This window comes from Protopterus annectens, chromosome 1.part1 (genome assembly GCF_019279795.1).
Source record: "Protopterus annectens isolate FY-2018-M chromosome 1.part1, PAN1.0, whole genome shotgun sequence".
Lineage (NCBI taxonomy): Eukaryota > Metazoa > Chordata > Ceratodontiformes > Protopteridae > Protopterus > Protopterus annectens.
Window position 1 is genome coordinate 1051521018 of NC_056726.1, and position 27609 is coordinate 1051548626.

The window sequence follows — 27609 nt, forward strand, 5'->3', positions numbered from 1 at the left end:
GGGCTGCATGGCCTTGCCCCGTGCTGTTCCTGCTGCAGCTGTTTCCACAGGATCATATTATGTAGCATGGCACATGTGATAATTTGGATACATGTAGCTAGTGAGTACTGCAGGGCTCCACCGGATGTGTCCAGGCACTGGAACTGTGACTTGAGCATCCCAACCACATGCTCTATTATGATTCTGGTCTGTGCGTGTGCCTCATTATGGCGTTCTTGTTAAGGTGTCTGTGCATTTCTGATGGGTGTCATCAGCCACAGCTCCAGTGCATTACCAGCATCCCCCACTAGGTGATCATAAGGGATGTCCCCATTGGCAAATCTCTGGTAAAGATGTATCAGATGCCAGATGTGGGAATCATGATGGCTTCCAGGGCAGCCAGCACACACATTCATTATAATGTCCTGGGCATCACACATGACCTGGCAGTTGATGTAGGGGAAGCACTTGCGTTGATGTAGACCCTAACCCACTCACCGGGTGGTGCTTTTATGCTTATGTGCGTGCAGTTTATAGCACCCACCACCTCAAAGTATTCTGCTATTTGGTGGAAGAGATGCATATTGCTGGCCAACAACTCACGGGTGTTGAGGAAATATACTTGCTCACAGGCATGTGCTGACATGGCATCCAGGAACTGGTGGAATACTCTGGATGCTGATGCCCGTGAGATCCCCATGATATCCCCAGGTGGGCTTTGGGAGGTACCTGTGGCTAGTATTCCTAGGCCTACACATACCTTGGTATCCACTGAGAAGGTTTCCCCTCTGTGAGTTCTGTGTGACAGACATGGCAGGCACAGCTCAACAATTTGCTGTAGGAGGTCCCTGTCCTCCCTATAGCACTCCACATTCTCCAGCTCATGTAGCCCCTGGTAGGTTACCCTGGGTCGGAACACCCTTCTCCGTCTCCTCACTGTGGGTTGGTCGACAGCATTCTCATCCTCACCACCCTCAGCTTCTTCCACATGTTGATGCCTGATAGCTACTGCAGCCCCTATCATTCTGTTGTTTTTGTTTGTTAAAAGTTCCCCACTTGTATACACCAGTGCTGTAGAGTATGTGGGAAAAAACAGAGGGAAAGGTGTTCTGGGCTGGGCTGCTGCTGCCTGTGTAGTTGGCTAATTCTGATACATTTCACCTTCCAGCTATGCTAGTTCTCCTAGATTACCTTCCTACTGCTGTTTTCCTTTCCCATTGCCTTCCTGTTTAAGCCAGGGAGTGCGCTGCGCAAACAGAGTGCTCATATGTGCACAGAGTATAGATTCATAGGTTCATAGATTAGTAATAAGCTAACTGCCCTTGCGAGCCATTTTAAGCCTAGCCAATTATCCCTTGTGAGACTCAAACCCTGCACCTTGTGTTTGTAAGGCAAACACCTTAACCATTAGGCCACCATCCCAACACTGTCTGGCACCCCCCTCATGATGTTAGCTAACTCCTAGGCTTGCACCAAGCTATTCCTGCTCTTACACTGGTGGGTGCTGACTAGCATGCAGGGGAAATCTGGGATTCAGTATCATTCCCCTCATTTGCATAGGATTGCCTGCTGATGCATAGTTACATGTCCCACACTTAGCTTCCCCCCTTAGCAACCACTATTCACTGGCCTTGTTGTCTTCTACCCGCCATTGAGTGCAATGGCAAAATAATGATTTTGGTTAGAATACTTATTTTAGGTTTTTATTCTTATTTTCCGCCTGATCCCGTTTGCGCACTGCTGCCCTACGCTTAAACTGCCGAGATTGGCTAAAAAAAATAAAAGTTGATATTTTTATTTTTGCAACTGTTTTCCATGCCAATGGCCTTATATTTGGCCATTGGCATGCATTCTACATAATATCCACCCTTTATTTGGATCTGTCATGGCTCCATTTGTAGTTTGCAGAAATATACTCTGTTACTGGCAGAGTACGTTTCTACAGATTGCACTAGTCCTGCACGGCTGGTTTCCAACTTCCTGGATCACAAATTCCCCTCATTTGCATGGATTTCTCCTGCAAATGGGGAAATTTGGATACAGGGACCGAGTCCGTGCAGGACTAGTGAAGGAGCGCTCGTGCATGTCCCTGCAGTGTATTCTTGGATCGCACAACAGACATATTGCCTGCTGGAGCTCCTGCACTAGTCCTGCACACTGTGCAGGGCTTGCTGAATCTGGGGGTGTATTTTTAAACATGTTTAACAATCATTGCTGCTATCCTGTTTTAGATCTTCTGTAGTAGTTTTGTCTATAAACAGTACTGAAAATAAGCTAAAAAATTAAGTATTGTTGAGTTATACTATTTAGACTAATATTAAAAGATCAGATTCTTTTTGTTCATATTTTACCAGCTTTCTAGAGAAGATCTTGTAATTGTAATTTATTTCAGAACACTTTTTTATTTCTGAACTCTGTCTGCAATTTTTAAAGAGATTATTTCTGTTTTTATTGAACACATGTGGATGCTGACTGCAGTCAGCTGCCATTGCAAGTTATAGTTATTGGTGAGAAAAAGAATGGCTGTCATTAAGATTTTAAAGGATAGTAAGTCTAGCCAGCAGGTGTTAGTTTCCTCCTATGTAAACATGTTTGATGCACAGGTAGCTAGTAATTTGATTGGCCCAATTTCCTTGCACATTGCACACACATTATGTGTGTGTGTGTGTGTGTGTGTGTGTGTGTGTGTGTGTGTGTGTGTGTGTGTGTGTGTGTGTGTGTGTGTGTGTGTGCGTGTATGTGTGTGTGTGTGTGTGTGTGTGTGTGTGTGTGTGTGTATACACACACACGCACACTCACACACACAAACACACATAGACAAACACATATACAACCCATCAAGAAGGAAAGGTCCTCAAAGAAAACCTCAGATTATTAACACACCTGCAATTGTCAAAGAGATAGTTTCTTCCTTACCAAGAATGTTCCGTATTATAGATCATAAAACCCATGGCCCACATGATCCCTACTAGGGACTAACTGTGACTTACAATCTGACTTGTAATTGTCTCTGTCCATGAGAACTGTGAGTCCCTAATAGGGAACATTACTAAACCAATGTACATAAGATATATTACCACTCTGTTTTTATATATTCTAATTGTTTTCTAACTTCTTGTGTAACCTTTGTATGTCTGTCCATGAGAACTGTGAGTCCCTACTAGGGAACACTTCTAAACTAATGTACATAAGGTATATTTCCACTTTTTTACATATTATAATTGTTTTCTATCTTCTTGTGTAACCTTTTGTATGTTTGACCATGTGGAGCTTTTCTCCCCGGGCATCTGCTGAAAATGGACATGTGTCCAGTCGGACTATCCCGGTAAACAAATGTAAAATAAATAAAAATAAATAAATCCATTTAAGAATTGTTTGAATGACAAACCAGGAACATAAAGTCTGCTTGCAAACTAATTATCTACAGATTTTTTGTAAACCTTAACACATCCAGCACTCCTAATGTACAAAGGCAGCACATTCTAAAGTTTACTCACCCTAGAATGAAAAAGAGAATCCAGTATTCTGGACTTAGACTGTGGTAAAAACAAATAGCTATTTATTGTAAAAAAGTTGTGTTGCAAAAATAATGATACCTAATATTGCTACTTGCTCTTATAGGTTCATAGGTTCATAGGTTTATACTAGGCGATCTGCCCTGGGGCATTTATAAGCCTAGCCCGATTGTGTTTGGCTTATGCCACCCCTTGATTTGAGTATACTGTGCCCTTTTTAAAGTTTAGTTTACTGTGCCTCTGTCTAATAGTGACATGGAAGTAATCCCCGGGACAAACCTACGATCCCCCATCCACTCATCAAGATTTTTCTTGAAGAGAGTCAGTGAGGTGCTCTGCCTAACATGAATTGGAATTCTTTTCCAAAGTGAAGGGAGCCTCTGGGTTATGAATCTGTACCTCCATCATGTTCTATTTATTTCTGTGCTGAGGTTCAAGTCCCTCGAGCGCGTGGCTCTAAGGGATTTAGATTTACTGAGGTAGAGTATTTCCATTAATTCTGGGTTGGACATCGCTTTATATGTCAGGCATAGATCGCCTTGAAGTAGGCAGTATGCAACTGAGAAGAGCTGGAGTTTTTTTAACCGAGCAGTATATGGCATCTGTTTGAGTCCATTGATCCTCCTGGTGAGGTACTTTTGGGGTCTTTCTAATTGCTGCAGGTGTCAGGTAAGGTACATCCCAAAGGGGGCATTGTATTTTATGATGGGCCTGATGAGGGATGAATAAAGGGGCACAATTACCTCCCTTGATCTAGATGTAAATCCTTTCATGATGAGGTGGGCTATGTAGAAGGTCTTTCTAACCACTTTGGCAATGTGGTTGTCAAAGGAGAGATTGCTATCAACTTGGGTCCCCAGATCCCTAATTACTTTCTCTGTACTTAATGGGTTACCACCTATGTGGTAATTTGTGGCCACATTGTTTTTGCCAAAGGGTATAACTATACACTTTTTGGCATGTAGCTTTAGACCATGGCTCTGGCACCAGTTATCCGTCTCTGCGAGACCTTTTTGAAGGATGTTTGTGTCAGCTGGAGAGTCGATTATGGCACCCAGTTTGCAGTCATCTGCAAACTTGGTGAGTCAAAGTCCTCCCACGTTGGCCTGTACCTCAGAAAAGTAAATACCGAACAAGATAGGTCCCAGGACAGAACCTTGTGGGATGCCACTTGTGACCAGTTTCGAGTCTGACATGGTTTCAGCAACTATGACTCTGTGGGTTCTGTCTTTGAGCCAGTTTGCGACCCATCTTGTGACATAGAGGTTTATATTTAGGCTGGATAGCTTATCTATGATGCCCGAGTGGGGTATTGTGTCAAATGCCTTTGCGAGGTCCAGATAGGCTGTGTGGACTACCTTCCCTTCATCTATGGCCTTGGTGACTGTTTTGAAGAAGTCGCCAGGTTCAAAAGGCAGGATCTGCCCTTGAAGAAGCCAAATTGGGTAGGATCTAGTGTCTGTAGGTCCCCAATGTTTTTGTTTATGAGTTTCATGATAATCCTCTCCATAGCCTTGCAGACTAGGCTAGTCAGGCTTATGGGGCGATAGTTTCCAGGGTCCGCAGAGGTGCCACCTTTGTGGAGTGGGACCACTGTTGCTGTACGCTATTCTTTGGGCACATATCCTTTAGTGAGGCTGAGATTGTACAGCAGTTTTACTTGAGGGATTAGTTCTTCTTGGAGTTCATGTAGGATGCAACCCGGGACGCCATCTGGTCCCATGGAAGCAGTGTTTTTTGCTTTGGAGAGGGCGGCCTTCACCTGAGCATCAGAGATGTTTGGGAGGCTGCACTCTGCCGGGATAGATACTTGCTCTTTTGGTGGGGAGGGGGTGGAGAAGTTTGCACTGAACCTGTCTGCCAGGATATTGGCGATGTCTGTGGGTTCAGTGTATTTTTTGTCATTTAGAATCAACTCAGAACAAGTCTGGGAGTTGCATCCCAGGTTCCTAACATAACTGAAAAAAGTCTTATGATTGTCTTTAGTGTCCTGTGCAATTTTTCTCTCAAAGCTGGCCTTGGAGGAGTTTATGAGGGATCGTAATTTTTTGTAGTACTGATCAGATATGCCTTCACTTTTAGGAATTTTGCTCTATCATGTAGTAGCTTCCTCCTTCTGTTGTACAGTTTATTTATGGCTGGGGTCCACCAGACTGGACGCCTGCCTTTGGATGATTGGGTCTTAATTTTGTTTGGGATAGCATGATCCATGCATTCCCGGAGATGTCCGTAGAATGCGTTTATATAGGATTCTGCAGTTTGGGCCGTAGTTTCCACTGGCCCTGGGGCCTTGAAGGATTCCACTTCAGTTTTGAGAAATGTGAAGTTCACTTTTGAGAAGTTTTTCACTGTGGTTTTCTGGGCTGGGGGTGGGGTCGGGATGTGGATATCCAGTGAAATTAATTTATGGTCTGATCTTACCAATGAGGGATATAATTCTGGTATGGAGCATAGAGTCCCCATGTTGGTAATGATCAGGTCTAGTATGTTTTCCCCTCTTGTGGGAGTGGTTACTAGTTGTTCCATAGCATTTGAGTTTATAAATTCCAGGAACCTTTGGGCTAAGGTGCTGGGGCTTGAGTAATGCTCCCAGTCTATGTCTGGGTAGTTGAAGTCACCCAATATAATGGTGTTCGGAGAGATCTTCATGTTCTCCAATGTTTTCAGGAAAGTTGAGTGGGATTCCTGACTTTTGAGAGGGTGGTCTGTAGGATGCTATAAACTGAAAAGCAGTCTTGCCCACTGTCAGTTGCACATGGATGGCCTCCGATACTTCGTGCAATGCCACTATCCTGGAAGTGTGGGTATCCTTGATAAATATGGAAACTCCCCCTCCTTTTGTGGTTCTGTCCGGGTTTTGGGGCCGAAAGGCATGATATGAGGTATAACCTGGTAGTGCTGGGGTGCTCTCTGGAGCCTTGAACCAGGTTTCTGTCACTGCACAGATATCGATGTTCTCCATACTGAGGAGAGCTTTGATGTTCTTATAACATTTATATATCAATGTTAAGTCTTCTTACACTAACTTATATCCAAATGAAAAAAAGTTGAAGGTACTCTGGTCTTTCCTTACTTGTCTGATAAAGTCTTTTATAAGTGCTCAGGTGTCACTGGTTCATAGATTCATAAGTGATTACTAGACTAATGACCACAAGAGCCTTTTTAAGCCTAGTCATGCTCCCAAATCTCTGACAAGTTCTGATACCCTTGATAAGTGTAAGCAGGTGCTTGGGAGATGAAACATTTAGAAGGAGGGGCCTGGAGGGGAGAATCATTTACAGGCTGCCTGCGTCCATTAGAGACATAGGTGCCAAACCAGGGATGACTTTACTGAGCCCCATCCAATTCTCCAAGTTACACTTGAATTGGGTTAGGGAGGAACTCTGATCCACATGGATGGGGAGCCTGTTCCAGAGATGGGGTAGTCTCTGGGATACACACCTGTCTCTCCAGCAGGTCTTATTTATATCACAGGTAAGGTTTAAGCCTTTAGAAAACAGTAATTCTGGGGCTGTTTGTTTTGCAGATATGCAGGAGGTCCATCAGAGTGGGGTCTGACAATGCTCTGAATGCCAGGCACAGTTCTCCCCTCAACAGCTTATAGGAGATAGAATACAGGGATAGGGCCTTGAGGAGGTCTGCAGAGGGCATGTTACTTACATCCTGTGTTCTTTTAGTGAGGAACCTCTGTGGATGCTCCAATTGTTGGATATGCCTGGTTAGGTACATACCAAAGAGGACTGTACGGAGTGACAGGTCTGATGAATGCTGAATACAGTGGAAAAATAACTTCCTTGGACCGAGATGTCATACTTTTGTTTATAAGATGATTTCCTCGCTGCTGAAGACATGTGATGGTCAAAGCATAGATTGCTGTCTATGTGTGTCCCGAAGTCCCTAACTACTGGGTCAACTCTAAATGGTGCATTATCAATATGATATTTACCAGGGGTGGATGACTTCCTGAAGGATACTACTTGGCATTGAGTTTTAGTCCATGGCTCTGGCACCAGTTGTTTGACTTTGTCAGTCCTCCTTGAAGAACATTCGTGTTGATGTGAGATTCAAAGACAGCTCCTAATTTGCAATCATCTGCAAATTTAGTCAGCCAGAAGCCATTAACATTAGCCTTGACTTAAGAGAAGTAAACGCAAAAAAGGAGCAGTCCCAGGACTGATGCCTAAGGGAATCCACTTGTGATTGGGCTCCTTGTAGAGGAGGACTACCCAATTCTAACTTCCACGATCCTGTCATGCCATAAGGATATCTTTACTGTCAGTCCTATACCGTTTTAGATCATTTTAGGTAACCCCTTGTATGTGTATATATATATATATATTTTTTTTATGGTTCCCCTTCGGAAGGTCGAATGGCTGAAATCTCGAAATGCATACGGCTGAAGCCATATGCTCGAATTTCAGAAGCTCAACCTTCTGAAAGGGAAAAAAGAAAACAACAAAACACAAAACAATGTTTCTGCAGGAGGGAAAGCCCCCCTGCACCCCCCACACCCCCGCTACTTATTTAGTCCAACTCCGAGATTACACTACAGCACAGAAAGGGGAATCTCCCATTCTGTTCCATATACCAATCCCCATTCAGAAGGTTGAGCTTCTGAAATTTTGAGCATATGGTCTCAACCATATGCATTTCGAGATTTCAGCCGTTCGACCTTCTGAAGGGGAACCATACATATATATATATATATATATATATATATATATGTATATATGGGTTCACTACATATGACCAAAAGTTCATATGACCGAAGCCCATTTGTCTGAGACCAAATGACCGAAAGTTCATTTGACCGAAAACCCATAGGACCGAAAACTTATTTGACCAAAAAACAGCACTGGCAGGTATATTCCCTGTTTCCCACTGTAGTGCAACCCTGGAGTGAGAACATATTGCTGGGGGTGGGGGGGTGGGGGGCACAGCCCCCCCACATTAGGGGGGGTGGGGGTGCAGTCCCCCACATAATTGCAGTTTATGCACTATTATATACATGTGTATCCATTAAAAATGCATTAAAACATACAAGATCAGTAAACACTGGTTGCAAAATGTGGGGGGCTATGCCCCCCACACCCCCCAACTTTATATTCTCACTCCAGGGTCGCACTATAGTGGGGAACAGGGCGTATTCCTGCCAGTGCTGTTTTTCAGTCAAATGTGTTTTCGGTCATATGGGTTTTCGGTCAAATGAACTTTCGGTCATCTGGTCACAGTCAAATGGGCTTCAGTCATATGAACTTTCGGTCATATGTAGTGACCCTTATACATATACATATATATATATATATATATATAGAGAGAGAGAGACAGAGAGAGGCAAGTAAAATGTATGTATAAGTGCGCGCGCGCGCGCGCGCGCGTGTGTGTGTGTGTGTGTGTGTGCGCGCGCACGCGCGTGTTTTGGATGTGTATCTCTATTAAGTGATTTGACTAGAAGGCGCTTATATACCAAGCCATTGTGTTTTTCTCTATCCATATTTCAAGGGAAAATGCAGAAAATACATTTTAGAACAGGATTAGTTGGGTATGTCTCTGAAAGAAAAAAAAGTACCCCATAAAATTATAACATCCAAGTATCCTCCAGAAAACTGCAAAATAGAGCAATATTACCAGAAGTTGCACATTGCAAAGTGTTAAGAAATGAAAACTGATGTAGTCATGTTGCATAGATGTTATAAAGAAATCACATTACAGACAACACATGATGAGGAAACTTTTCACATTTTTGTCCAACCAGCCAAGCCTGGATTGCAGTATAATGCATCTGCAGATGGTGTGAAGTAGGGACACACACAGAGAATTAAATCTAAAAAGCTTTGAAATGTAGCCTTTATGACTTTCAACAGCACTTACTTTGTCATCAAAGGCAACAAGGGTCATTTACAGACATTTTAATGTAACAGTTAATATGCTAGCCTGTTTTGTTTGTTTTCTTAGAAATCAAACTCTAAAATGTATTTCTGCCTTAGAATCTAAAATGTAGACAAGTGTGAAAACATAACAACAAAAGGTACAGTTGTAATAAAACTGGTACTTGCTGTGTATTAGGAAACATCTGCTGCATTGTTCACTAATGGTTAAACATTTGATGCAGACATGAAGTGCACTTTTTATTCACCTAGATTATACTGATATAAACTGCAGTTCTAATCTGGCTTGGTTCTTAATAAATCATTATAGATATAATTGTGATTTAGGCGTTTGCAAACTGTTTCAGAGGAAACGCAAGACAATATCAAAAAACTAATTGCTTATAAGGCTACCTGCAGGTTGAATTTACAAATGCTTAACTAAACACCATTGTTTGCCATCTTGCTAGACATACAATATGCAGGGCATTTTCAGCTCAAATTTTTTCATTTGACTTTCTTCTGTTGCTATAGTTGGAGTCAGCATGTCCCCACATAATCAGAAATCCATACTCTGCATGGAAAATTTCATGAGACGGCATCCTCTTTAACTGCTTGAGAAGTGGATCTTGTTGTAAGTGGTTATCGTGTGACTGTGGTAAGAAGTCAGTAGCTGTGGTATTCTACTTAGACATCTGCCAAGGGTGGTATTGTTTTCTAGAAGATCTGAGTATCTTTTGGGGGCCAGAGTTGAAGGAAGCTTCTTGTCGGGATTGCAAAACCTCATACTGTTGTCAGGACACTTTGATAATTGACTCAAAAAACAAAAAACAAAAGGTGAATTACAAAACTCAGCATTACATCTTTAGCATGTTTATGCTGCCGGGGTAATGCATCATGGGGGAGCTGCATCTTGCACACCCTTCCTACTTTAAGTGTGAGATCATTGTAAGTCAGAGGAGAATTAGAGTTATTATATACTCATTCCAATTACACCTAGTCTGACTCTTTCAAGGATTGCATCTATGCTTCCTGGCTTTTTAGCAGACCCCCTACAGTGATGTTAGGACTACTGGAAGGGGCATTCATTCATGGTAAGATAATGCCTGACACTTTGTTAACACAGTGGAAGTCGACTTTTGCCAAATTCTCTCATAAGTGAAAGACCATGTTCTCTAAAACACTTCAGTTTGTGCCATATCCTACCCAACAAAAGAGGACCAGTTGTCATCCTCTCAGTCGGCAACCAACCTGATGAATATTCAATTCACCCATTGCCATCTGCTCTGGAATCTGAAGTAATATAGGCAGATCCACTGCCTCAAAAGACAAGAGTCTGGCAGCACAGGCAAACGTATTATTACAGCTGGACATCATATGCAGATCCAATGCCCTTTGCTAACAAGTCAGTGAGAATTACAATGAAGTTGTTGATCCTGCATTCTTGGCATTACACACCAAGTGCTGAGTTAGAAGTGTCTGTTATTTATTGTTTTCCTAAACTGCTGCGATGTTCAAAGGCCAGCTTCTGCAGATGGAATACTAACATAAGTTCAGAATACTGCCATCCATATGTTCCATACAATAGGTGGATGAGTGAGTTCCCTGTTCTGCCTGGCTTACAGCTATAAATGTTTTGGTAAAGTGTTTGCAGGATCAAGCAATTGCCAGTTTTGGTCCACAGGACTGAAGCAATAATGTATTTATTAATACACTACAGTGTGTGATACAATCTCTGCATATCACAGGAATGCAGTATCTGTTGATCATGGATCAAGTGACAGAGCTCAGTGTAGCATATACTGACTTAACCTGTCACAGAAATGCTAAACCTTAACACGAATATGCACTGCTTGTTTAAAGTAACAGTAACAATTATGCATAAATGAATTGTTTTTCTGGTACTAGTCTGCAGAATTATACAGGCTAGGGCTGTGTCTTATTGTTGCTAACTTTTATGGATATAGATAAAAGTGAAGGTACCATTGAGGAACATGGGAACAATGCTAGGCAAGCAATCACAGGTGCCTTAAGATGCCAAGCCATATACACCTTTAAGAAGACAATCTTAAAACTTCTTGCCACCCTTTTCAAACACTTAATCATGCTTAGCTCCCAAAGTGAGCAAGGCCGTATGATTCCCTGATGTAAATTCATCAAGACTATCTAAAGGCAGCCAATAGTATTTTGTTTGAAGGGTGGGATAATAGGTTGGCATAATAGTTAAGGTGTTTGCCTTATAGACACAAGGTACAGGGTTTGATTCTCACAGGGGATAATTGGCTAGGCTTAAAATGACCCGTAAGGGCAATTAACCTAGTACAAGCCTATAAACTTATTCCTTAAGCTTTGATGAGTTAGGAGCCTAGTTAGGTCCTTCAGCGGGTCTTCTTTATGTGTTGGTGTAGTATGGAAATGTTTTTGTCAGCCTAGCATTGTAGTATACAGAAAAAGTACTTTACGATCAGAGTTACAGCACCTATACTGTGTGCTGCTGTTCAGACTTTGTAGTTATTTTCAATCTCAAACCTTTGATTGTCTGATTTTTGTCACTCAGTGTACATAAATTGCAAGTGAGAAGATTGTTTCACTTAGAGACAGCGGTAGAATTACTGCAGATTTCCTCATGCCTTTCCTAGCTCCACATCTCCTTTTTCTATGTGTTAACATGTTCTGCAATAAAAATAACCATCATGACTAGCAGGATAAATGCGAGAAATAGCTTAGTGATGTTTACATCTGTGTAGTCAGCATCTGAAAGAGAAATATAATGATACTTAGAAATGTTGTATTCATGTCACTTTAGAAAAGCCCAGATAACTGTAATTTTGAATTCAAAAGCACTCATTTCTACTTACAATGACCAAGTAATCTCATGACCATATTGACAATCTTCAGAAAATGTCCCTACCTATATATACTTCAAAAATTTGCTCAGTCCCTAGCTAACTTATACTACCCATATACAGAAATTAATGGGAACATTTTCAGAATTTGTTTATCATGTGTCAGTCTTTCTCTAGTGTACACCACCAATATAAAGAAAATAACTCCAGCCATGTACAAACATTTCAGGATTACTTTCTGTGTGCCTCAATGCTCCTGCTTTACTGAAAAAAGTGAAAAGTCATCAACAGGTAAAAGTGCTATGTTGATTATTTTGGATTATGGCCTAATGGTCTTTGGCATCACCTCAGCTTTTAACCTATTAAAACTTAAACATCTGCAGAATAAAAGACCATCTCTCTGGTGTTGAGAGGTAGAGTCCTGCCTTTGATTCAGGTGACCAGGGTTCAGTTAAGTGTCTCAGCAGTGGAGGAAAAAGGAAGGAAGGAAAGTGGAGCAGTAAAGGATTGTGGTCCACGTGCCTCTTCTGGGGGCAGTAAGGACTACATGCACTCTGAAGCACATAAGCAGTACCAACTTCCTGGCTGAGCTTGGGAAATCCTGTTCATGGCATTAGAGGAGGGACAGGGATGCTTTGAGAAAAAGTTGCAGAAATGATGGGATGTCATCAGCTCTCAGTCCTCTGTGTGCCATCTCCGCAAACCAAAGGGTATGTGCTGGTAGGGTAAGGAAGAAAAAAGAAAACCATCAAACTACCTTGCATGTACATGTATATGCATATTTATATTTTTTGTCTTGCTCTTAATAGTTGTATATATGTCGTTTATGTATAATAATTCATACTTGGGGAGTCATTGAAACCGAAGTCGAATTCCTTCTATGTGCACATACTTGGTCAATAAATGTGCTTCTGATTCTGATTCTATACCTCAAGGCTGTCTGAATAATGGTACTTGCCAGTCGCCCCTTTACCTGGGGATGGAGAATAAATTGATTGGTCAGTAGACAGCTGGTAATTGACAGACAGTTGGGGTCAAAGGGAGAAAAAAACAAAACATCTATAGAATAAAATTTTCAAATTCATTACTGAGAACCTAGAAGGCAACACAGCTGCCTGATTACCTTAGAACTAGGAGATGAGTGTTCATTAACCTTTGTTTCTCATTCATCATCAGCTGTTGGCTTTAAAAAATCATGAATGCAAAGCACTGCTCTCCCAACAACAGATGTTATCAAGTAAACCTAAGCTACTGGCCCCATACTAAATCAGCTGTTAATAGTTAATAACCTAAACACTGCCTCTCTCTACATCAGTTGGTATCAGTTAAACCTAAACAAACGCTACTGTCTACATCAGCTAATATTAGTTAAACTTAAACTATTACCCCTGCCTACATCAGTTATTACTTAAATCGAAATGGTTGCCCTCTTACATTTATTTATTTTTATTTTATTTTACACTTGTTAACCGGGAAAGTCCAACTGGATACATATCCATTTTCAGTGGAGACCTGGGAAAAAAAGCTCCAGAAATACAAGAATAATTTAACAAATACAGTTAAAAATTTAATACCAACAGTTCAGATAATAATTAATATAAAGAAAGATTGCAGGAGATAATAAGCTGAGAAAAAATTAGGGAGTAAGTTTGGGTAGTAAGGTATAGGGAGCAATATAATAACTGAGTAGAAATGCCAGAAGAAATGTGAAAGAGAAAAATATAAAGCAAGCAGCATAATAAATAGGTAGCTTGAGGAGGGAGCTTAACCTGGGATAGAGCATGAACATAGCCAGTGGTTGGTGAAATCATTTTTTGCTGCAATCTTAAATTTTGTTAGAGAGGGTTCGAGGGTTAAGTCAGGAGGAAGTGAGTTCCAAATTTTTGCTATGTAACTGGAGAATACTGAGTGACCGGCGTGATTGCAGGATTTAGAGGTTTCTACCATTAATTTATCAATAGATCTCAGTGGTCTGGTACTGATGTAAGGGGTAATTAAGGGTTGTATACCCGGAACTCTGGTTGGTTAAGTATTCTATGGGCCATTGTAAGCTGATTGTATAGTAATAGGTTGGGGAACTCGAGCCATATTAGTAGTTTTAGATTTTGACAGTGATTTGTGCGATAGGTAGCCCCTGTAGTGAATCTAGCGATATGGTTGTAGCGGACGGTTCATTTATTTAGTTCAGTTTTAGAGAGGTTAGTGAGAATGGGGGAGGCATACAGGAGAGTGGAAAGTAGGTGGGTGCGTGCTCTGTTGGCTCTGGCCAAAGGGGTTAAGAAGGCTTTGTTTCTGTATAGTGAGCACAGTTGTTTATTGCTTTTTTTTAATTATTTGGTTAACATGAAGGTCAAATTTCAGACTATTGTCAATTAGTACCCCAAGTAGTTTGATGTGGCTATCAGGGTATATTATAGTACCATAGTTAGATGTGATTCTGAAGGTGACCTGAGGGGAGTGATGGGTTGGGGAGAACAGCAATAACTTGGTTTTGTTAGCATTTAATAGTAGATGTCTGCTAGAGAACCAGCTTTTGATTAAGTTAAATGTTTTCTGGGTCTGGAACTGGAGTTCTGGGAGGGAGTTGGCTGAGCAGAGCAAAGTAGAGTCGTCTGCATATTGTATACAGGTAGCTTTAGGTGTGGCTGACTGTAGATCATTAGTAAAGATTGAGAAAAGTAGAGGACCTAATATGGAGCCTTGTGGAAGTCCTAATGAAACAGGTAGAAGGGTGGAGAGCTTACCTTGCCAGATCACTGCCTGATTTCTACCTTGAAGGTAATGTTGGAACCAGTTGATAGTATGATTATATAAGGAAAGTTTACAAAGAGAGAATATTAGCTTGTTATGATTGACCATATCGAAAGATTTAGAAAGGTCTAAAAAGAGAGCCAATGAGATTTTACCTTTGTTCTTATTCTGGTTGATGGTGTATGCGAATGATAGCAATGCTGTTGTGGTGCTATGATAGGTTCTAAAGTCATGTTGTGAGTTTCCAAGACGTTTGTTCTGGATTAGGTAGTGCATAAACTGGCTATGAATATGCTTTTCCATGATTTTGGCTAATGGTGAGAGGATAGCTATGAGCCTATAGTTGGATAACTCTAAAGAGTTTCCATCTTTATGCAGAGGTATGACATGTGATGAAAACAACCAAAGCACACCAAAATCTTTGCACGGACAGCGAGTGCAAAGGCCAAAATAGTCCAAGATACAAAAAAAACCAGCCAGCACAATATGAGGAATCCAAGACTTTATTAAGTCTACGTCTGCTTTTAGACTTAATAAAGTCTTGGATTCCTCATATTGTGCTGGCTGTTTTTGTTTTGTATGACATGTGATACCTTCCAGATGCTGGGAATGGTGGCTTCAGTGATTGTCCTATTTATTAGGATCGAAATAGGGATAGCAATGACATCAGCTGCAAACTGTAAGTATTCAGCTGGGAGCCGATCAGCAGCAAGGGTAGTTGGTTTAATTTTAGTCAAAAGTTTTCTAATGTAACTAGAGGGGACAGGTTGTAAGCTAAAGGTCTTCTCGTCATTGGTGACATTTAGTTCCAGACCATCAGTAGAGGTGTCTGTCTGCTGTTTGGCTAGGGTGAGTATGGTATCAGTAAAGACGTTATTGAAAGTATCTGGTAGACTGACAGTGCTAGTCCTGGCCGGAGAGAGGGGGTTGGTGTGGTAACATTGCCAGGCCTTAATATTTTATTTATATCTGCCCAAATCTTTTTTGGTTCATTTTGATTCTTAGTTAGTAGGTTATGGAAGTAATCTCTTTTGTCTTTTAGAATAGCTCTTTTTGTGTCATTCCTAAGTTGCCTGTAGTAGAGCTGGTCAGATACAGATTTGGTGGTTCTGCATTTAGACCAGGCTGAGTTCTTTCAGCAATCTTTATTTTGGTACTTTTAGTAAGCCAAGGTGCTGTTTTATGTTTAGCTCTGGAAGTATGTGGGGGTGCATGTGAGTCTAGGATAGAGAGAGAGCTGGAATTAAAGTAGTTTATGGCTTCATCTAAAGGCAAATGGTGAAGACGGTTCCCGAGATATAGTTCTGATATTGTTGGTTAGTGAGTATCCAATCTAGGTCACTTCCTTTGTTACTCTTTTTATTGAATCTAGTGGGAGATTTTATTAGTTGGGAGAATCCATATAGGTTAATGTGGGTGGTTGGGGTTTGTGAGGAACATAGGTTCCAGTCTATGTTAAAACCCCCTAGAATAATAGTTTCTTGGGGATTAGTGTTAGATAGTCCATTGAGAATATCTTCTAAGGTACCTATATTGTTACTTGGGGGAATGTATCCACAGACAATACTGATATGTTTTCTTTTGTTAATTTTAATTTTGGCAGTTAAAGATTTCTGCATTTTTGTATGTGGGAAGGTCAGGGGCTACTTTGATCATTTCAAGGGTGCTTTTATATAAGTGCTACCCCTCCACCCTTTTTGCCTATATGGTCCGACCTTAGAATGTTATAGCCTGGAGGGATAATTTCATTGTCTGTTATGGCAGGATTTAGCCAGGTTTCTGAAAGACCAAGTATGTCTGGGTTATAGGTAGCTAGGAGAGCATTAAGTCCTGTAGTTTCTTTTTAATGCTTCTAATGTTCAGATGAATTACCATGAGATTAGATAAGAATCTTTGCTGGAGGTAGATGGGAACAGTGGGATTGTTGAATCTGCAGGTGTTAATTAAAGGGCCTGGGTTAAGGGTGAATGTCTTCATCCTTTAGAATTGTAGCCTGGATACTTGCTATAAGTTTGGTTAGTTTGAGAATTAAGTATAGATAGCATCTAGTTGTAGTAGAGGTAGGTAAATCTTTAGCTTTATTTGTGTGATTGTTAAATGGCTTGTGGTAGATTGGAATATTAAGGTCTAGTTTATTTGGGATAGTGCAACTGGGTAGAAAAGTTGTGGTCCGGGCTTTGGGGTAGTCTTAGCTGTTATCAGTTAAAATAAAATAACATTCCCTCCCTACATCAGCTATCATTTAAATATAAATCACTCTCCCTCCCTATATCAGCTGTTATTAGTTATATATAACCACCTCACCCTCCCTACATCATCGGTTATCAGTTAAATAAAAACCTCTGCCCCCCATATCAGCTAGTATCAGTTACATGTAAACCACTGCCCCTCCCTGCATCAGCTATCAGATAAATATAAACCACTGTCCTCCCTACATCAGCTGTTATCAGAACTGTGTGTAGTGTACTACGTTATAGGGGCAGGATAGCATAATGATTTAAGTGTTTTATCTCAATGACACAAAGCACAAGGTTTGATTCTCACCTTTGGAAAATTGGAAGGAATGAGAATAGCCAAAAAGGGAAGCTAGTCTAATACCTACCATATAGTGAATTATCCATTATAACAATAGTGGCTAATCTCTGAACATTAAAAAATGTATCATAATCAAATTCTGGAAAATGACTTTATTGATTTTTGAATACAAATAGATGAACAACCACTAAGAAAAGGCTGCCAGATTACAGAATTAGGAAATTCTAATGGGTAATACACTCAGCTTTGATTATTGTAGCCAAAGTAATGCAGAAACTTAATTTAACCTAAGAAAACTAAAACCCAGTTCTAGTTGAAAAAAAATAAATTATTGTATTAAACTAGCCTGCTATTGATGATAGTGCAACTTTCTGCAGTTACAGAACTTAAAACACATAATTAATTTACAAATTGTTGAGAGATTCTTGACAGAAAAAAATAATGTGTTAGAAAATGAACTATATGCTAATGCAATAAAATAAATGTCATTTTTGGTGTATTATAGACTTTGGAGGGGGCAATCTGAGATATTTTGTTTTCAGTTACCTATTCAGTAATCTGACATTATTAGCTGTGAGCGGAAAATAATGAAAGAAACGGATCCTTAAGAATTTAGTGAGCAATTGTCTTAGTCAGGTAACTACATAGGTGAAAACTTACAAGTAATGTGTTCTTACTAAAACCAATAACACAATACTGTAATCTGTTCTAGGCATATTCTAGCAGTTAGGCTTGTGCCAAATTATACCATCTAAATAACTTAGTTTACACAGGATCATTTAGGCTTTTATAGCCATTCATTTATAACTGAATGCCTGGCTAATACTCACCTGTGTGGCTTAACATGATGATCTATATTTATTTGACTAGCTTCTGCACATGTAGCACGTTTTATTATGTGCTAATGGTTACAGAAAGTGGAAATCAGTGGGGCAAGTATTCAGGCAACCCACTTCTACTAATTTTATTGTATCATAATTAATTACTGAGTAATGCTTGGTGAGATCTAACATTTGTATAAAAGGAAGTAGAACTTTCAACAAGGTATTCTGATAAAGTCTCCCGAGTCGGACAAAAACACTTAATCTTTTGGTCTGTTTGTTTTATTAAATGTTATATTCACACTATTTGTTTTATTAAATGTTATATCCACAGTAGACATTTGGGCATTTTTTATGCATTCATTGTGGTTGCTGCAGTGTGGATAATCAATTCTATACAGGAAGATTTATTAAACTGGATTGCCTGAATACTTGCCACATGGATTTCAACAGTTTCTGAAATTATTGTTTTTTAATTCAGTGGACTCAACCATTCTTTTAGTTACCTACTAAATGTGATTGATATGTAAATTATCCTCTTTTCATTTTGAAGGTGAAGACTTTAAAGCACTTCAGTCATCCTAGACTTTTCTTCTGTGGCAGACCTGTATGCTGAAGAGGTAGGCAGGCTTAAACTCATTGTAGTCATGTTAGATAGGGCTTCTCTTTGTAGTAATGACATAAGTCATGTGTCCTTTTTTTAAATGCCTTTAGACACTCATGTACGTGCTAGCAAAGAATCTTGTAGAAGCAAATAAATGTGATAGTTTCTGCAAACCAGTATAAGTAATGCCAGTAGCAGCCATTGTGTTGCTATTGTGTCTGTACATAATTTGACCATTGTGATGTATCATTATATTTGTTTATTGCTATACTATATATAAGTTAGTAAAATGTATTTATTTGCACTTTGTTGACCAAGATTAGTTTCACTAGGCTAGTGACCTCTTTTCATGGAAAACCCAGGGCTGTATTCATACTGATAAGGGAAAATTTGGTCAGGGCATCAGAAAACATCCTCTACTCATCTTTGCAGTGAGTGGGACCCATTTTGCAGGAGTACTTCCTGTTTCACTTCCAAGCACACAGGAAGTCCAGAAAATCAGGGTGTCAGATGGCGAGAGAAGAAGATAATGGAGTGGTTAGAAAGATGGAGAAAAAATCAAATATCAAGACCAGAGAATATGTAGAGTTCTGAGGAGATGTTTCTAAGAAATCTGGTTGATGGAGATGAGTCAGCAGATGGTGGATGTAGAATTACAACCCTCCAATCAGGAGGGTTGTGGGATGATTTACTTAAGGAAATTGTGATGCAGAGTGAGTCAGAAAAATAAAGGACAGGTTTCCTAGGGGGCATTATGGAGAAAATGCAAAAAGAGGATGCAAAGACAATCCTGAAGAATATTGGGGAGATGGAAAAGAAAACATATACAAAGAAAGTAAAAGAAGGCAAAAGGGGAGTAGCAGAAATTCAGAAGAAAATGAAAAACAGAAGTATGTGGTAAAGATTCAAAGTAAAGAAGGCAAAGAAATGGACAGGTATCAAGTGTGGGACAATGTTCCTTTGTGTGTAAAAACACATGATGTGAAAGTATTTACTCTTATTAACAAAGATATATTTTGTGACATTATATTTGACACTGTTTTTTCAATGGTAATTGTTTTTGGAGACTATGAAAAAAGTAAGACTGTAACCCATGGAATATTATGCGATAAAAGCATTTAACAGGGAAACAAAAATGAAAATTCATGTACAACTTCAAACAGAGGTGGACAGGGAAACTTTGAAATCTCATTTAAAAACTTTATGTATAGAAGTACTGGACGTTGTAGAAGTTCATGACAACATTTTATGAACTAGAAGGTTGTAACATTGTATGAAACATTGAAAGAGAAAAAAAATTATACGTATACCAAGTATGATAAATCTGGGGGGAATTGGGGTATCGTAAACTACTGTGGACAGCAAAAAAACTTGTTTTTATGGAAAATAGCATTTGATAAGTAACTGTGATAGAAGAAAATGTTATATTTGTGGGGAAATGGGGCATGATGCAAAAATGTGAATTGAAATTTTATAAATGTATCAAAACTGGGCATTTATGAATGGATTGCAAAATGAAAATAAGGAAAAAGAGAGAGAAGAAATGAACAAAGAGTAGAAGTTTTACAAGTAGGGGAAATAGGAGGAAAATTAGATGAGAAAACATAATATAGATGACATAGAGGAAGGTGCTTAAATAAGTGATGAAGAAGACACAAACTGGTAGGGAGGAAGTAGAAAAGGAAAACAAATAAGAAAATGGACGAAAATACTATATAAAGCTAATGAGTAGGGTTAAATAATGGCTAATGGGTTTCACTCACAGACAAGGTACAGTGGTTGTTTTCACCTTTGGGAGGGAAATTGGCTAGGCTTAGAATGGCCTATTAAGAAAGCTAGCCTAGTAATTAGCCAAGAACTTATGAAAGCATGGATATAAGGAAAGGAGAAATTGAAAATTTTAGAATGCTTTCTGTAAATGTGAATAGTGTTAAGAATATAGTAAGAAAAATAGAGATTTTTGAGTTGTGTAATAACATGTGATGCAGATGTAGTTATATTAGAAGACACCAGATGTTTAACAAATGAAGTAAGATTACAAACACAAACTATGGGGAGCAAAGATAACCTGGAATTTGGGAAATAAGAGATGTTTTGGAATAGCTATATTCTGTAGAAATACAGTAAAAATATTAGATGTAGCTTTAGCAAAAATAGGGAGATTAACCATCGTATATATAAAATGAAATAAACAAGTGAATAGAATTATAACATAACATAATATACTAATTGTAAAGAAAGATAACACTTATTTCATCAGATTTTAGACGACATATTGATAAATATGAGTATTATAGTAACAGGGGACTTTAATTATGATTTAAGAGGTAAGCATAAAATAAATTAAATGGCATAAGAAAATTGTTAGAAGTTATAAGATGTGGTAAGTTAAAGACTTTAGGGAAAAATTATGGACTTACAAAATGGTATGTATAAAACGGAAACAGGTTATTTTATAGTACCAGAAGGTTTCGTTATAGGAGAAGGGGAGGTAGTTGAAACAGGATTTTCTTGTCATCTTGCAATCTGAATAAAATTAAAGGAAAACAAGGAATATATATAGAAATGGACAAAGGAACAAAATGATAAATTAGACAGCATGGAATGAAGAAGGACAGAGATTAGTAATACAGTTATACAAAGATCATTGTACTATGACAACATTTTATAAAAACTGGTCTGAATGATGGATGCTGTTAAAGGAAAATATAAAAAATGTTATTTTTTATTTTTGAGGTGGCAATATGTTATGAAAAAGTAAAGAAAGAAAAAATATAAAACAAATAAAAATGCATTGGAAGATTTAGAACATAATGACAGAAAGCAGTTTGACAAAAGAAAAAAAGAATTATATGAACTACAGCAAGGAAAAATACAAGAATTGTTATATAAGGAAAGGAATTTTTTATAAGAAAAAAGGGAAGAAAGATAGCATAATTAAGCAGATTATGAAAGGAAGAATGTACTGCAATGACAGAAAGAAAAAAACAGAAAAGGAAAATAGAAAAACATGGAAATGATTGTGAAAACTGTAGCACGACATGTACCTGAAATGTTTAAAGAAAAAAGAAGGTAGTAGAAAAAAACATGGAAATTAAAAAGGTTAACAGAAAACGCTGGTTAGAGCTGACCATAAACTAATCACTCTGGATATCCACCTTCCACCACAACCCCCTGTCAAAGAAACCATCGTGAAACACTTTTCAAAAGCAAACTTCACGTTACTTAAGACTGAGGTGGGAAGTTTCAAAGAGCCCATGCTAAAGGATAACGCTGTCCCAGCTGCAAAATCCTTTACTAATTCACTCTACGGGCACCTACAAGAATGCATGGATCATGCTGTCCCAAACATAACCAAGACTCACTCCTCCAAGTAAAGGAAACCAGTCTGGTAGACCCCAGCCATAAACAAGCTATACAATAGAAGGAGGAAACTAGTACAGAAAAGAGTAAAATCCCAAGAAGGAAAGACATCCTTGACCAGTATCAGCAAGAACTATGTCCCCTCAAAAAATCATCCAAGGCTAGCTTCAAAGGAAAAAATCGCCATGGACTCCAAAGATAACCACAAGGCATTCTTTAGCTATGTCAAGAATCTAAGTGGCAATTCTCAGATCTGCTCAGAGTTAGGGCAGAATGGCACAAAATACATTGAACCAACCGATATAGCCAACATCCTGGCAGACAGGTTCAGTGCAAACTTCACCCCCCCTCTCACCCCCAAAACGTCCCATAACTATACCAGAAGAATGTAGTGCCCCTGAAATCACACTCAGGTGAAAACAGTCCTCTCCAAAGCCAAAAACACAGCATCAATGGGACCGGACGGTGTCCCAGGCTGCATCCTACACAAGCTCAAAGATGAACTAACCCCTCACCTAAACACACTGTTTAAACTCAGCCTCTCCACAGGTTACATGCCCACAGAGTGGTGCACAGCAATGGTTATTCCACTCATCAAAGGTGTAGCCACAACAGACCCCGGGAACTCTTGCCCTATAAGCCTGACTAGCTTGGTCTGCAAAGCTATGAAGTGCATCATCATGGATCTCATTAACAGAAACATTGGGAACCTCCAAACACTGGACCCTACCCAGTTTGGCTTTGTTAAGGGCAGATCATGCCTCCTAAACCTGGTGGACTTCTTTGAGACAGTTACCAAGGCTATAGGTGAGGGAAAGGTGGTCCACACAGCCTACCTAGACCTCCCAAAGGCCTTCAACACCATTCCCCACTCAGGTATTATAGATAAGCTCACCAGCCTGAACATAAACCCCTATGTCATGAGATGGGTTGCCAACTGGCTCACTGACAGAACCCACATGGTAAGAGTTGTGGGAGCTAGGTCTGCCTCTAAACCTGTTACAAGTAGCATTCCCCAGGGCTCAGTCCTAGGACCCCTCCTGTTTGGCATATACTTCTCAGAGGTACAGCCAAGCACAGGAGGACTATGGCTTACCAAGTTCACAGCCGACTGCAAACTAGGGACTATTATTGACTCTCCGGTTGACACAAACATCCTCCAAAAGGGTCACACTGAGACAGATACCTGGTATCAAAACCATGGCCTCAAGCTAAATGCCAAAAAGTGCATAGTCATCGCCTTTGGAAAAAACAAAGTACCCACAAACTACCGCATAGGTGGTAGCCCCCTAAATACGGAAGATGTAATAAGGGATCTGGGGACCCAAGTAGATAGTAACCTCTCCTTTGATAATCACATTACCAAAGTGGTTAGAAAATCCTTCTATGTGGCTGACCTAATCACAAAACACTTTTCATCCAGATCGAAAGAGGTCATTGGGCCCCTCTACGCATTACTCATCAGACCCATCATAGAGTACAATGCCCCATTTGGGATGTACCTTACAAGACACCTGCAACAACTGGAAAGACCACAGAAGTACCTCATCAAGAGGATCACTGGCCTCAAGCAGATGCCCTATGCAGCTCGACTGAAGAAACTCCAGTTGTACTCGGTTGTGTACCGCCTACTCTGAGGTGATCTCTGCCTGACATACAAGGCCAAGTCCAACCCAGAATTGATGTACATGCTCCACCTAAAGAAAATCACATCCCCTCGAGCCACATGCTCCAGGGATCTAAACCTCACCATAACAATAAATGTGACATGCTGGAGGGATAGATTCCTGTCCCAGTGACTTCCCATGCTCTGGAACAAGATTCCAATCTACATTAGGCAAAGATCCTCGCTAACCCTCTTCAAGAGAAACCTTAATGAGTGGATGGGAAACAGAAAGTTTACTCCAGGGATCACTTCAATGGCTCTGCTGGTCAGAGGCACAGGGAACTAATCTAAGGGGACAGTGAAAGCCAACAAATTCCGGCTAGGCTTATAAATGCCTTTGGGCAGATAGCATAGTACTTACCTATGAACCTATGAATAAAGAGTTGGAAAAAGAGATTTCTTTAAGTGAACTAAATAAAGTAACAGGACAAGTAAATATAGTTTCAGCTGCAGGACCAGATGAGATAGGGTATGAAATGTTTAAACTTTTAAGGAATTGGTAAAAAAAAAAAATTTTAAAGACTTTGAAGGAATAGTTAAATGAAGGTTTTATGTATTCAGAATTATGTAGTGGAGTACTTAAATTCATATCGAAGAAGGAAGACAGAAAATAATTAAAAAACTGGAAACTGATAGTATTGAATAATAATGGTTATAACATATTTACGAAAATAATACAAAAAAGATTTGAAACTAAAAAGACAACATTATGGCAGATAGTGTATATATATATATATATATATATATATATATATATATATATATAGTATAAAGGGGAAGGGTTGTCAAGAATTATTAATGCTAGAGAAATTGTGGATGATGTTTTGAATAGAAAAGAAGAGGTGAAAATCATGATAGGAGACCTTAATAAGGCATTTGATATGATTGGACATTAAATCTTATTGGTAATAATGAAAGGACATAATATAAGAGAGAAAAATAGGAAATTATATATGCTAGTGTACAGTAATAATAACTAATAATACTTGTCAATGGCTGGTTAAGCTAAGAGTTACATGTAAAGACTGGTGTAAGAAGGAGATGTCCAATAAGCTGTATACTCTTTGCATTAATCATGAATGCAATAGTATATGAAATAAATTACAAAATTATGGATGCAGGGTATATCACACCCAAGGATTAAGAGTTCCAGTTTTGTTAACATATGCAGATGGAATTATAATAATTTAATAATTGCAAAAAAAAATACCCACATTTGTATACAAACATAATAATTTGCAGAAATGACTATCTACAGGTGATAGGGATAGCTTTTAATAAAGGAAAGGTATAAGGTTAGGTGATGTAGTAAAGATAGGGGGTATATGCTTTACAATAAATGAAATTTCTGTGTTAGATATAAAATGTGGGAATAAAGATATAAGTAGAATTCCGTGTGAAAAGCAATAGAAGAAATAAAACAAACCTGTTTTTTCTAGAGAAGATATAAATTATCATTAAATAAGGCTTATTTTATGAATTTTGTACTGATGGAAAAATAGCATACTTAGCAAGTGTTTTCATGTTGCCAATGGTATTTGAAAAGGAATTATTTCAGATAATGTTTTCATTTATACAGGGCTCTAGATTAAATCCAGTAAAAAAAAGATTTTTTTTATCTAAATAAAGAGGAAGGAGGTTTAGGATTAATTTCATTAAGTTTGTACAAACTACTAAAGTGGATAACTAAAAAAATGAGAGCTTAGTAGTAAAACTGTATAAATATAAGTGTGATAAATTTGGGGGTATGGTAAAAAAGAGAAAAAGAGAAAAGAAGTGTATACATATAGAAATAAAATGTTATCAAGAAAAATATTTTATGAAAATAAAACTTGATGATATAGAAAAAGATAGAAAAGTATAGTATAAGAATGCAATGATAAAACATTACTATGTAAAACCATGGGAAATCTGAAAGATGAAAAATTAAAGCTATGAAACTAAAAAGTAAATGGTGTAATCAGAAAAAAGAATGCCAAGATATTTTGTGGAGACTGGTAATAGATGAATTACCAGTAAAAGGAAATATGCTGTATAAAAAGAAAAGTGAATATGTTTACATTGTAAGAAAAAGAAACTACAGAACATGTGTTTTTCAAATGTTAACGGGTAAAAAAGTTATAGGGAAAGGAGTGTAAAGAAGGTATAAAAGAAGTGGATACAATAAACATGGATAGGATTAATTATGGATATAAGAATAGAAATAAAGAATATGTTAATAGACTAGATACAAGTTGCTTTATGTCACATGAGTTACATGGAATGAGATACTAAATTATGTTTAATGGCAAATGAATTTTAGCAACAATGTTAAGTTAAAGCAGATGGTGGTTATGGAAGAAGGAACGGGGGTCTAATAGGGATACATACATACATAAAAATGTATTTATTTATTTATTTATTTATTGCATTTGATTACTGGGGTAGTCGACTGGGCAGAAGAACCCATTTTCAGTGGAGGCCCGGGGAGAAAAGCTCCACATTTAACACATACAGACAAGAAATATGTTACAATGATGCAGGATATATAATACAACAGTAGTAAATAAAACAACATTATGATTCAAATATTTCAAGTATGGGCATTAATGCCCTTCTAGCTTGTCAATATACCAAAACACTTGTTCCCATAATAAGTGTCCAGACTGTTCTTAAAAATATCTAAAGTAGTGCTTGCTTTCATGTAATTTGGTAGTCCATTCCATGCATCAGCTACTCGGTCAGAGAACCAATTCGTACACTTCTCATTCCTATAGAATCTTCTATATACGTTGTCAGATGATTCTCTAGTACTTTTTGATAACCCCAAACATTCCCAGAGGTAGTTGTCACTAAATGCCCTATATGCCTGAATAAGATCTCCTCTTAAATATCTGTAGGAAACACTGTACAAGTTCAGATATTTTAGTCTTTCATAATAACTTACATTTTCACATCCATGGATGCCCTTGGTATATTTCTGCTGCACTCTTTCCAGTTTACTCATGCTTGTTTTCTTATATGGTTTCCATATTGTTATTCCATACTCAGGTTTGGGTCTAATGTAAATAACAAACAATGACTTCATCATTTTTGATTTCCTAGACTTTATAAATCTTTTTATACAACCTATAGTTCTATAACTATCATTAAACAATTGGTTGATATGATTACAAAAAATGATAGCTGAATCTACCCATATACCCAGGTCCTTAAATGAGTCTACAGTTTCAATCACTGTGTGCAATATTAAATATTCACCTTTCAGTTTATGTCTCCCAAATCTCATATGTTTAGTTTTGATGTATTTATCAGCATATTATTCTCCTGTGCCCAAATGGTCAATTTAGTCAAGTTAGTTTGCAGGCATGCCTTATCTGTAACAGATGTTATCAGTTTACCGAATTTCAGGTCATCTAGATATAGACAGTAGAACACTTGAGATGAAAAGGTTAGGTCTGAAAGATACAATCTAAACAAGTAAGGGCCTAGGACAGAGCTCTGTGGGATACCCTGACTGTAACCAAGGATTTCACCTGTCCAGTTGCTGTATGATACTCACAATGTCCTATTTGTAAGCCATACAGCCTTTCATCTTATCAAGTGTACATCAATACCTAGTTGTATTAATTACTGATCAGTGTTTTGTGTAAGACCCTGTCAAATGATGAAGTTAAATCTAT

The 27609-nt window shown here is 38.7% G+C and overlaps 1 protein-coding gene across 1 annotated transcript in view; it reads right to left on the reverse strand.

Moving 5' to 3' along the window:
• Positions 1-9217: 9217 nt before the first annotated feature.
• The window catches only part of LOC122815316 (natural cytotoxicity triggering receptor 3-like), a 147705-nt gene continuing 129313 nt past the window's right edge, over positions 9218-27609 (reverse strand). Inside the window, exon 4 of the mRNA XM_044087720.1 lies at positions 9218-12115. Coding sequence (XP_043943655.1) covers positions 12109-12115 — 7 coding nt within the window. The 3' untranslated portion in view covers positions 9218-12108. The remainder of the gene's footprint in view (positions 12116-27609) is intronic.